The sequence below is a fragment of the Diorhabda sublineata genome, chromosome 6 (genome assembly GCF_026230105.1).
Source record: "Diorhabda sublineata isolate icDioSubl1.1 chromosome 6, icDioSubl1.1, whole genome shotgun sequence".
Classification (NCBI taxonomy): Eukaryota; Metazoa; Arthropoda; class Insecta; order Coleoptera; family Chrysomelidae; genus Diorhabda; species Diorhabda sublineata.
The window spans coordinates 2,306,586-2,319,879 of record NC_079479.1 but is presented as its reverse complement, the minus strand read 5'-3'; the positions used below and the strand labels follow the sequence as shown (position 1 = coordinate 2,319,879).

The window sequence follows — 13,294 nt, the reverse complement described above, 5'->3', positions numbered from 1 at the left end:
TATTGCCAGCATAGATCACCTTTAATTACCAATCTATAAAAGATTTATAAACCATAAAAGGCACCAGCTTTAGAATTGGTATTAATTCTGTGCTTCACTAGAAAAGCCGATATAATTTATTTAATTTATTATAGAAGTTGCATTCTAGTTTACTAAGCACTTTGTGCAAAAACGTCTACAATGTATAGTGAATTGATATAACAATTTAAAAAAAGAAGATTTTTACATCAATTTGTCAGTTGTCAATATAGTCATTTTTGTAAATATAAATAATAATAATAGAATAAGTAGAGCTGGTAAATAGAATGGCTAATCGAAAAAAGGTACAAATCACGATATGTTTATTTTGATAAAAAAAATAGTTCTGTTATTTCTTTTTAGAGTGCCAGCTCGACCGAATCTAGTTCAGGTACATCATCATCAAATTCTTCGAGTTCAAGCTCTTCATCTAGTGGCTCAGAGTCATCATCATCGAGTGAATCCGATAGTTCAACTTCTCAAGATTCAAGTAAACCCCAATCAGACGCCGAGGCTAATAATAAAAAACCGACACCAACACAAAAACATGTTAGAAAAAGTACGGAAACAAAAACTCCCGCCAGTAAAACTTCAGAATCGAAACCCGCACCAAAAAAAGCTGCGACTGCAAAAACAAATAAAATAGTATCGAAAGTATATTCAACAGATGAAGATGATGATATTAAAAAACAGCCTCCAAAGAGAAAAAGTAATGTAAAACCAAAAAGCAGTGCTACAATTACTCCAAAATCAACTTCTCCTTCAAAACCTTCAGGGAAAGTAACAGGAAAAGCAACTGCAGCTAAAACTAAACCAGAACAGAAGCAAGTGCCAATTAGAGGTATGTATTTTCAAACACTGACAAAAGAGCCAGGTGGTACAGTTGAAATAATATTTTATGATGTGCTAATAACTGTTTTGCTTTTGTTTCCCAATCGGTCAATATTTAGCTTCTAAAAACACGTAACTAACGTTACCTGAGGTTACATGGGTTTCTTCACAAATAATGGAGCCTTAAAATGGGAAAATCTCCTAAAATTGATAGTGAAGTCCATTCTGAAATTGTTTTTTCCTCAATAAAAGCAAATCTAGACGTGAGATTGTTTTATAATTGAAGTTTTCTAAGACTTGTGTTCATGCCACAAAAGCTTGATCAGAGAAAGTAAAATGGTGATAAAGAGATGCAAAGTTGTATGGTGATGTCGCCAGTCAAAAACTTTTGCTAAGACCACAAAACAAGAGGAGATTGTAATGAAGAAGATTTTAAAAAAGTTCTTTGAATCCAAGCTTGAGCTATTCAGTTTGATACAAAGAATTCACATTTAGTGCTCAAGAAGAAGATGATGCCAGACTGTGTAGTCCCAACAATCAAGGAGATTTGATCAAAATTGACAGAATTATGATAAAGGAACAGTATAACCTCCCTCTTTGAATTTAATTGGGGATGGATTCATTTTCCTACAAGAAAATGATCCCAAGTATAGTTCCAAATTATGTAGAGGATATTAGGAAGAAAAAGAGATTCAAGGGGTGTTGATAAACATGCTTTAGCCTCCTCAGAGCCCTGATCTCAATCATATTGAACTTTTGTGGGAATAGCTTGATAGTTGAAATATTTTAAGTTAATTATAGCCATTTTTAGCTTGTACTGTTAATATTTCTTTATGCTTTTCAATTATATTGATTGTTAAAAAATGTTTTATTGGGTGATTAATTAAAGTTGATCTTAAAATTTTTACCTGCATTGTAATGAATCATTTTACTCTAGGATATGCGTCAAAGTAATTCAATTTGATACAAATCATCTTTTGTTTACTTTTATAATCTATTGGAAGGTATCAAAACAAGTATTCCTTTCACTTAAACAAGATAAAAATGTTTCAACGAACTAACTAAGACAATTGAGTACCAAAGCTGTTGGTTGAAAGTTTATTTACAAAGCATATTCGAAGAAAAGTTCATGGAGGACTATAATTACCACTAATGCAGTAAAAAACCTCCATTTTCAATTGAAATTCTGTTCTAAACTGAGAAGACTCAACACCCTTGTCAGTTTTAAACATTTGACTTGCAGTGTAAATTAAATGATGATTTAGGTAAGGAGCCTCCTAAAATAAGAGCTCAAAAAGTCGCCGCCAAGAATAATAACAGCGATGTTAACAAGAAAAAAAGCATATTTTCACCCGAAAATAGTTCTGAATCTGATTCTACAAAAGAAAAACCTTCCAAGGATGTCCACCAAACAAAAGTCAAACCCGAACCAAGAGCTAAAGCTAGAACAGTAGAAAAAGTAAGAAATGAAAAAAAAGAAGAAAAACAAAAATCCAAAGAAACTATTGGTGAGGATTTATTTAATATTTCCGTTCGTTTACTATATTTTCATTATTTCCTTTAGATTCATCAGCAAGTTCTGCATCTACAGCATCACATTCCAGTAGTAGTTCAGAAAGTGAAAGTAGCGCCGAATCGGAAACAGCAAATGCTAGAAAAATTGTCAAGAAACCCGTAAAAAAACCTTCAGTAGTTCACAAAGAGACTGCAAATACTGATTCAGAAAACGACGCCACCCTAAAAAGTAGAACCCCTAGAAAACTCACCAGATCAGCAAGTATAAGAAAATCCAAACACGCCGGAAAGAATGTTTATTCAGACACCGACTCCGATACAGAAAGTACTAAAAGATCTTTATCTAGATCGCCAGTGAAAAAAGCGCCAGCAGTTGGAAAAGGGAAAACTAAAAAGAAAAATGAAGGAAAACACAAAAACAGCGAATCGCCAGTAGAAGAAGAACGAATGTGTCCCCTGGAAGGTTGTGATGGCTTTGGACATTTGAGTGGAAAATATGAAAAACATTTCACGTTAGAAGCTTGTCCAAAGTATCACAATTTAACACCAGAAAAATGTAAAGAGGTAAATATACCAATATTTTAGAATTTAACAGGGGGTAACAACTGAACAAGCAATTTTTCCCCTTTTAGTACAAAAAAATGGGTTATTCATTATCAAACTATATAATATTCAAAACCAAGTTGTGCTATCAATTCTTTTTAACGAATTATGAATTTTGCAGCTATAAAACACCCTAATAAATTTTTTAAACAGTTTCCCGAAGAATTTTCTAACGAAAAATTATCAATTTATATTTTATATTCAAATAAATGTAAGAATATCGATTTATAATCACTAAAACAATTAATTTATATAGATTAAAAGGGTAATATGACACAGTGCGCTCTAAAATATATTATATCACCCTTATTTGAGCCTTCTGTCAATATTAATAGTTTCCAGGAGTATCTTTGCCTGTCTGAATCCCTGCAGGTATTGTGTATTGTCCTATAGCTGATTCCACAGAAGGGTTCAAATCCTATGAAGGGTTTATCTGATCCTACTTTGGCAAATATGTCTGCTGTATCATATCCTTCTATAATAGTATGTCTAGGAACCCATGGGTTAGTAAAATATTTTCCATGAGCCCATGTTTTTATTTGTTAATTTAGAGGCTTGAGGAGAGAAAGAAACGGGAGGAATCTAGAAAGAAAGCTTTAGAATTCCATAAAAAAACACCGAGACCGCACGCTAGCTCAGAACAAAGACAGTATTTACAGAAAATAAGAGATATTAGAGCGAAATTCAAACTTGAATCTACAGAAGATATTAAACCGTGTGTTGACAAAACTAAAGAACCCGATTTGACGAACTTTGTGCCCGAATATGATTTGAAATTGTTCCAAGACGCACAGGCTATAGCCAGTGATATGATCGAGGATGATTTGAAGAACCTTCCAAGTTCTAAAGGTAAATAATAGTTATAATTTGATAAAAAAACATCCTAAATTTTTTATACTTGCTTTAATAGGCTAAAAAATACTAAAACTCCTCAAATTTGCATTAAACTTTTCAGGAATTGTCAAAAATTGTAACTATTGGTGAAAAATTTTTTAATAACATGATATTATTCATTTTTTTATTGAATTTTGTACAATAACTCTTCAACAGATGAAGGATATGAGTTTTTACTGGTTTTAGTTCAAACTCCAGTAGAATCGCGGCACTTTTAACTTCTTAATTGATCACTATAGAAATAGTGCATCGATTATAGCGTATTTTACAATTTCGTTATATTTTTACGCCACAAAATTTCATTTTTCTTCTGTTGATCATAACCTTTGACATCATCATCGAGTAATTTCTTTTGTTGATGTTAAGCATAATAAATTATCGGGGAAAAGTGGTTATGCCACCTTATAACCTTAAATAAATTAAATTCTAATTAATGTACTTACTTAGAACAAAAATTGATCATCAAAACATTTTAGTACCTGCTTACATAAATTCTACATCAATAATGTTTTTATCAGTTAAAAGAATATAGTAATTTTTAAGTTGACTAAAACAGGTTTTCTTGCTTCTTATATATCTTTATATGTTTTTCTTGATGATTTATCTTAATTTTAGGCCTATTTTCTTCTTAGAAAATCAGTTTAAAATAACAAATATTTTCTATGATAAGAAACCTAAAATCAAGATAAGGCATAACAAAAAAAATAAGATGGTTTTGGTGATACATAATATAACCTCAAAATCGGTTTATAATAATGTAAACACAAATGATAATGACATAAGAATTTGACACGATAATCGATTATTTAATCAGAATACAATCGATTTCTAATTTTTATAGTTATCAATATTTACATTTTATTGCGTTTATTCACCTAATATAACTTTAATAACAATAACTTTAAAATTCAATTCTGATTATCGATAGCCGATTTAAATAATTTTCAACATCATTCGATCATCTCGATATGTGTGTGAACGAATTATTGGCAGTGGTTAAGAAACCGACAGACCAGTATATACTGAGATTGTTTATTTAAATATTTTTTATTATAAATAAAGCTTATTTTTAGATATATTTGTCAATTTAATTCAACTGTTTTGAAGTTATTCTTATATTTCATGTTATAAATTTCAATTTTTTCTCAATATAACATACAAAATGAAAATTTTGTTTTCACGGCTCATGGAATCACAGTCATAACGGATATTGTTTTAAGTTATTTAAATTTACGATGTTTTCAAATTTTATTTCTAAAACCATTATCTGCTTTTATAAATTTAAATCGATATATTTAGATCCCTTGAACAAATATTTTACAATTTTTAACTAGGTAAAGAAAGTTATCAACGATTTGTTTATAGGTACCAAATATATAGAAATGGGAAAATTCGAAATGGAAGTTTGGTATCAAAGCCCGTACCCCGAGGATTACGCTCGCCTTCCAAAACTATACATTTGCGAATTCTGTTTACGATATATGAAATCGTATACCATCCTCCACCGTCATATAGTTAAATGCGTATGGCGACATCCTCCGGGAGAAGAAGTTTATCGAAAAGATAAAATATCAGTGTGGGAAGTCGACGGGAAAAGATACAAACAATATTGTCAAAATTTGTGCCTTCTTGCTAAATTCTTTTTGGATCACAAGACATTATACTACGATGTGGAACCTTTTTTATTCTACGTAATGACTATGACCGATAACGAAGGGTGTCATACAGTTGGATATTTCAGTAAGGTGAGTACCGAATCATTTCAGACTATCACCTTTTCTTTTTTTCTACTCAATTCGTATTTAACTAAACGAAAAATAGTTGAAATTCACTAGTTACCGTCTGAAAACTTTGCGGCCCTACAGGGACCAGAAAAAAAATTATTACAGAAAATTCTTGTATCGAACAAAGGTATTTAGTGGTCCAAGGGGTATTTAAGGTAGCAACTTTGATTTATAGTGAAAATTTCATAACTTGATGGTTAAAATACCCCCCAAATAATCATTGTAGTATCGAAAGGGTACATATAGGACTATTGGTTTACCCTTCGTAATATACAGCCTCTATTCGCTGAGTTTTGTAAACAATCAAGTAGTAATGTAGTAAGACTGAAGTATATGACATGGAAACTCATAAAACGGGGCCTGGAAATTAATCAGGATGAAAATATGTCGAAATAGAACAAAAATACATTTTACGGAATTAGAATTGAGGAGATAATTTGGACATATGAAGAAGACGGTGGATATGAGATGACCGAAGCACTTGGTTGAGAGGAAACCAGGGAGAGAAACAGACCTGGGTGACGTAGGATGAAGAAAATAGCTGAAGAAATCGAAAAGAAAGGACTTGAAGATGCAGATTGAAGTATCGGAAGACATTGAACGTTGTAAACCTTAAGGGAATCACACAGGGATCATAAGTAGATTTATTTGGACATATGAAGAGGATGATGGATATCAGACCACCGAAGGAAGTCATCAAGTGGAAACTGAGGGGGAGAAGTAGACAGGAAAAGATCTAGGAGACGTTTAATGAGCAAAATAGATGAAGAAATCGAAAAGAAAGGACTTGAAGGTGCAGATTGAAGTATCGGAAGACATTTAACTACTTGTGTTTCTAACACTGGCCTCTGTTTAGTTTTCTTTTTAAATATTTTGGCTAAAACCAAAACCAAATGTCTAAAAAAATTCTAAATACTTATCATTTTTGAACGTAACGTAATTTTAGTTTTGTATCCTAATATTTGTAACATAAAGTATATATTAATTTTTTTTCCGTATTCTCACTTATCTTAAGTACTTTCTATACATATTCCTATATAAAAAAACAAGTTTTAATTTTTTTTATTTCAATGCAATTCGCAGTCCTTTCGCGCTAGTCCGAATCTGGTTCTGATCACTCACAGAGTGGTGATGAATGCAGAAAAAACCGCATGATTTCGGCACACGCGTCGCAATCGACGGGTCAACGAACTTTTCGAAATATTTACGAATTAGTAATGTCCGGCGAGGGGATCAATTTGGGGGACGTAGTAGGGGCCACGAATGGGCCAACTGGTGGTTTATGAATTTCATTTTTCATCGAGGTGACAGGAATTATGTAAATTCAATCGTTAAAACCTAAAGAATAACGTTTCTTATTCAACTCCCGACTTAAAGTCGAATTAAGTTAGGTTATACTGCACTGACGATATAAAATGAACAATAAACATTCTTATAATTCATTATTTAATACTTATTTAGTATTAACCATGAATCTAAGACTAATTTAGATCATAAAAACGATAAATAATTTCTTTATATGAAATTTTGTGTTACCCTCGTATTCGAAATGATGGTATTTTTATCGGAGCGACATTATCATTGAAAGATTCCCGGAACGACACACTTAGCTGACTAGACGTCTTCTCTTTTTCGTTATGTCCATTTTTGATACTTGGAAATTGAAATGCAGTTTCATAAGAATCGATTGGGCAGTCGGTGTCGACGGTTTTAATGGAAAAATGTCTGTTCGACATTTAGAAGATATTAAGTAGTTCTCGAAAGACGATGATGCATTTTTATCACGATGATGTTATTAGAAACATTCTCGTTGTTATTATTTCCGAGAAAAAACAATTTGTGAGGTTAAGATTATTATTGAAATGTCTTTAAATGATCAGTAACGTACGTACTTCACACCTTAGGGGTTAACTTACTTTTTTTTATTATTTTACAAAGATATCATATCTTAACCACATTTAATATCGTTATTAAATCATTAAAAAATTCTTAAATCTCCATAAATACCTTTAAGTTCTTCATTATTGATAAATGTCACTTCTTTGTAATCTAATTCTTTACTTTTTGTGAGTAATGACAAAGATCTGATTTTCGTTGAAAAAGAAGAAGATTAATTGGAGGTTTCAAACGTAATAGATCATTCTAGAACACGTGACGGCGTTTTTGACAGGGTGGCACAAAAAAGCTTTGTTAACGTACGTAAATAGTTTTTCAATTGTGATTTTTTTTTAGTTTTTCGCATTGTTATTCGCTATAATTTCGAAATATTGTATCGAAGTGAATATTATTTGATCTTAAGAGGTGGTGTAAAGTGCCGATAAATTTGTTTTAGTTTAGGAATTTAAAAATGAAAAATGCATTAAGTAATCGAATTTGTGCCACCCAGTAAATAAAGTCGAACTACCAATTCCTACGACATCATTCTGGAATGTTCCATTAGTTTTTTGTTTTCATTTTCTGATTTAATGATTTTTATTGGTGTTAATGATTTATAATAAATTTTTGGGTTTTCTTAATTTCGTGTCAATGACTCATACAAATGAATACTTTCGCATAATTCACTTGAGTGCAAAAATTGTGTACTAGTATGAAGGGTGGGTAATTTATAATGAATACAACTGTACGTATATATAAAAAAGTCCCTTTCTTCGTATACCTCCGCATCTAAAACAGCCACGGGACGTAGTGCACCTCATCCCAAAGTGTCTCGTCTTCCAGACATTCGTATCCTATCTTTTGGGGAACGATTCCACCACCCTCTCTCTATACATATTCCGCTGCAACCAACCCCCTTTTGTGACTGTCTAGACAGCCCTTGGAAGGCCGCGATGAACACATCACCGTTTTATTTTTAAGCACTTTTCTCGTCTTGTACAAGAAATCAAGTGAGAAAAATATTTTTCCCAGTATTGGATCACTTTTCAACGTAATTTACTTTTTATTATTGAAAAAAGATGAAAAGAATGTTTTTAAAAACGACCCTATAACAAAAAGATTTCATAAAAAGTTCTCAAAAATATAGAAACACAACGCCGATGTTGCCAGTTTTCGATGTAAATCATATAATTTCGTCGTATTTCATATATTAATAATTATTTCTCATCTTTATTATAAATACGTCATTTTGAGTCAAGGACGCTTCCACAAATAATAGGACGGTCCATTTTCATTACTATAATCCAATTTTGTGACGTCACAATTTACAGCGTGTAGATATCTTATGAAAGCTTCCATCTTGGTGATATTGACGGGAACTTATCCGAGTCCAGTTAATATTTTTTCCATCTTTTGAGGCTCCACTTCACTTTTTTTGGTGGTTTGATGGTTATAAAGTGAGGTTTACATGAAAGCGTAATTTGTGACGTCATCAGACATTCTGACAGATTTATTTAAGTAGGCCGTCCTATGCTTTGTGGGAGAGACCTTGAATGTCGGCCATATTGTCGTGATGGACTAATATTTTATTACAAACGTGTATAATTTATTTGTTCGGGCCCTTTTTTTTATCGAAATTAATAACTTCGACCAAAAAATTAAATAAAACGCAACACTAATGAAAATTTTAATGTAATGCAATATTTGCCCCTCCCCCGTAAGACAATATGGCGTTTGGTTGTGTCGTCACCCGAAATGACGTACTGTCAATTATATTGAAATGTTCCTTTAAGAAAGTAAACTCGTAAAAATACGTTATTTAAATGAATAAAATAATTTAAAATTAATTCGACTGGACTAGTGACGGTTTTGTGATTTGCAAAGTATGTCGGTCGGTTTGAATGTTGTTCCGAGAAACACGGAGGCCAGCGGTCGATGGCGTCAGCAGGCAGCGGTCGACCGTATCGAATTTTTTTTTAATGGACAACGGTTCGATCGTTTTTAATTATAAACTAAACGATATACGATGATGGTAAAAGCGAAATGAGGTTGATATGTATTTTAGAACAATCAACAGTTTCCACGTATTGTTAGTCGAGTCGAAAGTTATTGCTACTAATTTGAATATATTTTTTTTTGTATATTCTCATAAGAAATTAATTACGAGAGAAAATAAAACGTCAAAAAATATTTTTTACGATAAATCGCAATATGGCAACGTCGACTTCATTATACATAACTGACAGTTGTATTCGGTTGCTATTGGTCGAATCGTGATCAGATGATGAGTTCCTGTAGCAGTGCGCAATTCATCGACTTCGTTATTTGATTAAACGATATTTTATATTTTTATTTAAAATGATACGCCATTGGTAGCTAATAAAAAAAACGATATCATTGTTCAAATCCGGTTTAAAATTGTAATCTTGACCAAACATTCAAGAGCTTGGGTATTACCCATACGTAAGAGGGTCAATAATTTATTTACGGTACGATAACTCTATTAATTATTTTTGTATGGGACAATAGTTATATAATACGAAATTTCCTGTTGTTAATTACTCCACCACTTAATCCGATTAATATTTCTTTTTAATCCTCATAAATATTTTATTTTCAACTATTCGTTAATTATCGAAAAAAAAAAAATACGGAAATATACCACATATAATACACGCGTGTATTGTTGGTTGCATAACAGGCATTACTAGTAAAATAAATTGTTGTATATCGAAGTGGTAATTATATTAAAACTTTCTATACCCCAACTAAATAATTAGTAATTTGGTTGACTGGTCTATTTAATCGGTATTTGGTCTTCGATTCTAATATGAAATCATCGGAAATACTTGAAATATTATAGAGTATCCGATTCGTATACAACTTATAAGATGACTCATTCGATTTTTTGTTTCGCAACAATTTGATGTGTGAGTCATGGTATCTTGTATAATGTTTTTTTTTATATTGACATTTTCGCAATAACAATGACGTTTTATTCCCCCCTATAATAACGTATAGTGCGTGTTGTAAAAAAAAACCTTTTACCAATTGTCTCAGTTCCACTTATAAATCCGAACGACGTACTCCACGCGGAAAGAGATTCGTTTAAAATTGGAGGAGACTGTTGGAGAGTTTCCCCCCTATACGCATAAAACTCCGGTGGAATGGGCCCCCTGCACCTGTTCGTGCTAGTGTCTAGGGCTGAGGACGTTGACCCTTATGGCGTCGAGACACCCGTCGCCAGTCGTGCGGTGTCGCCAAATCTCGTGATATTTCACTAGAACTACATAATGATGTAATTAAATAAATACGTCGACTTAAAGAGTCGATAATTTATGGATGAAAATTATTCTTTTAGTTTAATACGAAAATTTCAAGTATTTTAAATTTATTTTAGTTTAAATTGGAATTGATGATAATTTGATATTCTGTAAAATAGGAATAGATTAGAGTGAAATAGATAGTGATTAACGAGGGAGAAGGAGTATCGGTTGCACCACGCCCTATTCCCCTCTCCTCTTTTGCCATTCGTACTACTCTCAAGTTCGACGTCATTTCGATCCAATCAGAATAGATTAGAGAGAAATGGAGTGTGATAAACGAGGGAGAAGTAATAGTTTCGTGAATTAGACAGATTAGCAAAGCTTACACATAGAAGGCGCTACTAGTATCATACTTATATGATTTTTAGTTAGCCATAACCCATTGATTTATTCTTATTCTATGTGATAAACTTTAGTAGCAACCCTTGTATAAACGTATCGATATTAATTTTCGAAGTATAACCCAAACAAATCGGTTTTTGCATTTTTTTCATCGACAATCATCGTCTGGGAATTTTTGCCAGATGTTCAATTAATACATATCTAGGAAATGAATAAAATGTATTAGTTTCTATTTTTTGACAGAAACATTTTATAGTTTGCGAAATTTATTTTCATAGAAAATTGGAATAAATAAATACGAAAGTTTGCCATTATTCAAAGATTTTTTTCTTGTTTCTGTGGGAACGTTGGCCGTAAAAATTCCAGTTGTTAATTTTGTTTATAAGCATGTTTTGTTGTCTGAAACATTTTGGTATTTCTGAGAACTACATCGCGGGATATATAATTAATTTTGTTGACGGCCTTTTAAAGTTTTTTTTTTTCAAAGTAACGTTCATAAATTAGACAATAACACAAGATGCAGTGTTGGCAAAAAAAAGTTTTGGATTTTTTATGCAAAATAACCAGTGGCGGGGTTATTGTTCATGATGGAATGAATCGAACGTGCCTGTTTTTAATTTTTGAAAAATGCAGCGTTATAGTAAGTCCATTTTGACGCGAAAAATATAGTGAAAGAAAAAAATAACAAAGGATTCTGTAGTATTTAAATTCGGTTTTCAAATTTTTTATGTTTGATACCAAGGGTGTAGTTTTCAAATAGATGAACCCTTTAACTTTGCTAGAATGTATGCCGAAACTTTTTAAACAAAAAATGAAGCTTGTTATGAGCTCTACAAAAAAGGTTATGTACATTTTTCACCTAAATTTGTTATTTTGGATGCTACGACCCAAAGTATCCCGACAGGAGTCAATCTAATTTTTACCAAATGCGTAAGAGAGATATTTTACTAAATATCTTCGAAACTATCGATTTTTGTAAAAAAAGTTTTAAACAAAAAATGAAGCTTATTAAAAGCTCTAGAAAAAAGGTTATATACATTTTTCACCTAAATTTGTTATTTTGGATGCTACGACCCAAAGTATCCCGACAGGAGTCAATCTAATTTTTACCAAATGCGTAAGAGAGATATTTTACTAAATATCTTCGAAACTATCGATTTTTGTAAAAAAAGTTTTAAACAAAAAATGAAGCTTATTAAAAGCTCTAGAAAAAAGGTTATATACATTTTTCACCTAAATTTGTTATTTTGGATGCTACGACCCAAAGTATCCCGACAGGAGTCAATCTAATTTTTACCAAATGCGTAAGAGAGATATTTTACTAAATATCTTCGAAACTATCGATTTTTGTAAAAAAAGTTTTAAACAAAAAATGAAGCTTATTAAAAGCTCTACAAAAAAGGTTATATACATTTTTCACCTAAATTTGTTATTTTGGATGCTACGACCCAAAGTATCCCGACAGGAGTCAATCTAATTTTTACCAAATGCGTAAGAGAGATATTTTACTAAATATCTTCGAAACTATCGATTTTTGTAAAAAAAGTTTTAAACAAAAAATGAAGCTTATTAAAAGCTCTAGAAAAAAGGTTATATACATTTTTCACCTAAATTTGTTATTTTGGATGCTACGACCCAAAGTATCCCGACAGGAGTCAATCTAATTTTTACCAAATGCGTAAGAGAGATATTTTACTAAATATCTTCGAAACTATCGATTTTTGTAAAAAAAGTTTTAAACAAAAAATGAAGCTTATTAAAAGCTCTACAAAAAAGGTTATATACATTTTTCACCTAAATTTGTTATTTTGGATGCTACGACCCAAAGTATCCCGACAGGAGTCGATCTAATTTTTACCAAATGCGTAAGGGAGATATTTTACTAAATATCTTCGAAACTATCGATTTTTGTAAAAAAAGTTTTAAACAAAAAATGAAGCTTATTAAAAGCTCTACAAAAAAGGTTATATACATTTTTCACCTAAATTTGTTATTTTGGATGCTACGACCCAAAGTATCCCGACAGGAGTCGATCTAATTTTTACCAAATGCGTAAGGGAGATATTTTACTAAATATCTTCGAAACTATCGATTTTTGTAAAAAAA

At 31.6% G+C, this 13,294-nt stretch overlaps 1 protein-coding gene across 1 annotated transcript in view; it reads left to right on the top strand.

Moving 5' to 3' along the window:
* Positions 1-134: 134 nt before the first annotated feature.
* Positions 135-13,294, top strand: part of LOC130445346 (histone acetyltransferase KAT7) — a 36,143-nt gene continuing 22,983 nt past the window's right edge. Inside the window, exons 1-6 of the mRNA XM_056780926.1 lie at positions 135-323; positions 382-859; positions 2,115-2,357; positions 2,414-2,928; positions 3,519-3,816; positions 5,227-5,606. Of these exons, the coding sequence (XP_056636904.1) occupies positions 306-323; positions 382-859; positions 2,115-2,357; positions 2,414-2,928; positions 3,519-3,816; positions 5,227-5,606 (1,932 nt within the window). The 5' untranslated portion in view covers positions 135-305. The remainder of the gene's footprint in view (positions 324-381; positions 860-2,114; positions 2,358-2,413; positions 2,929-3,518; positions 3,817-5,226; positions 5,607-13,294) is intronic.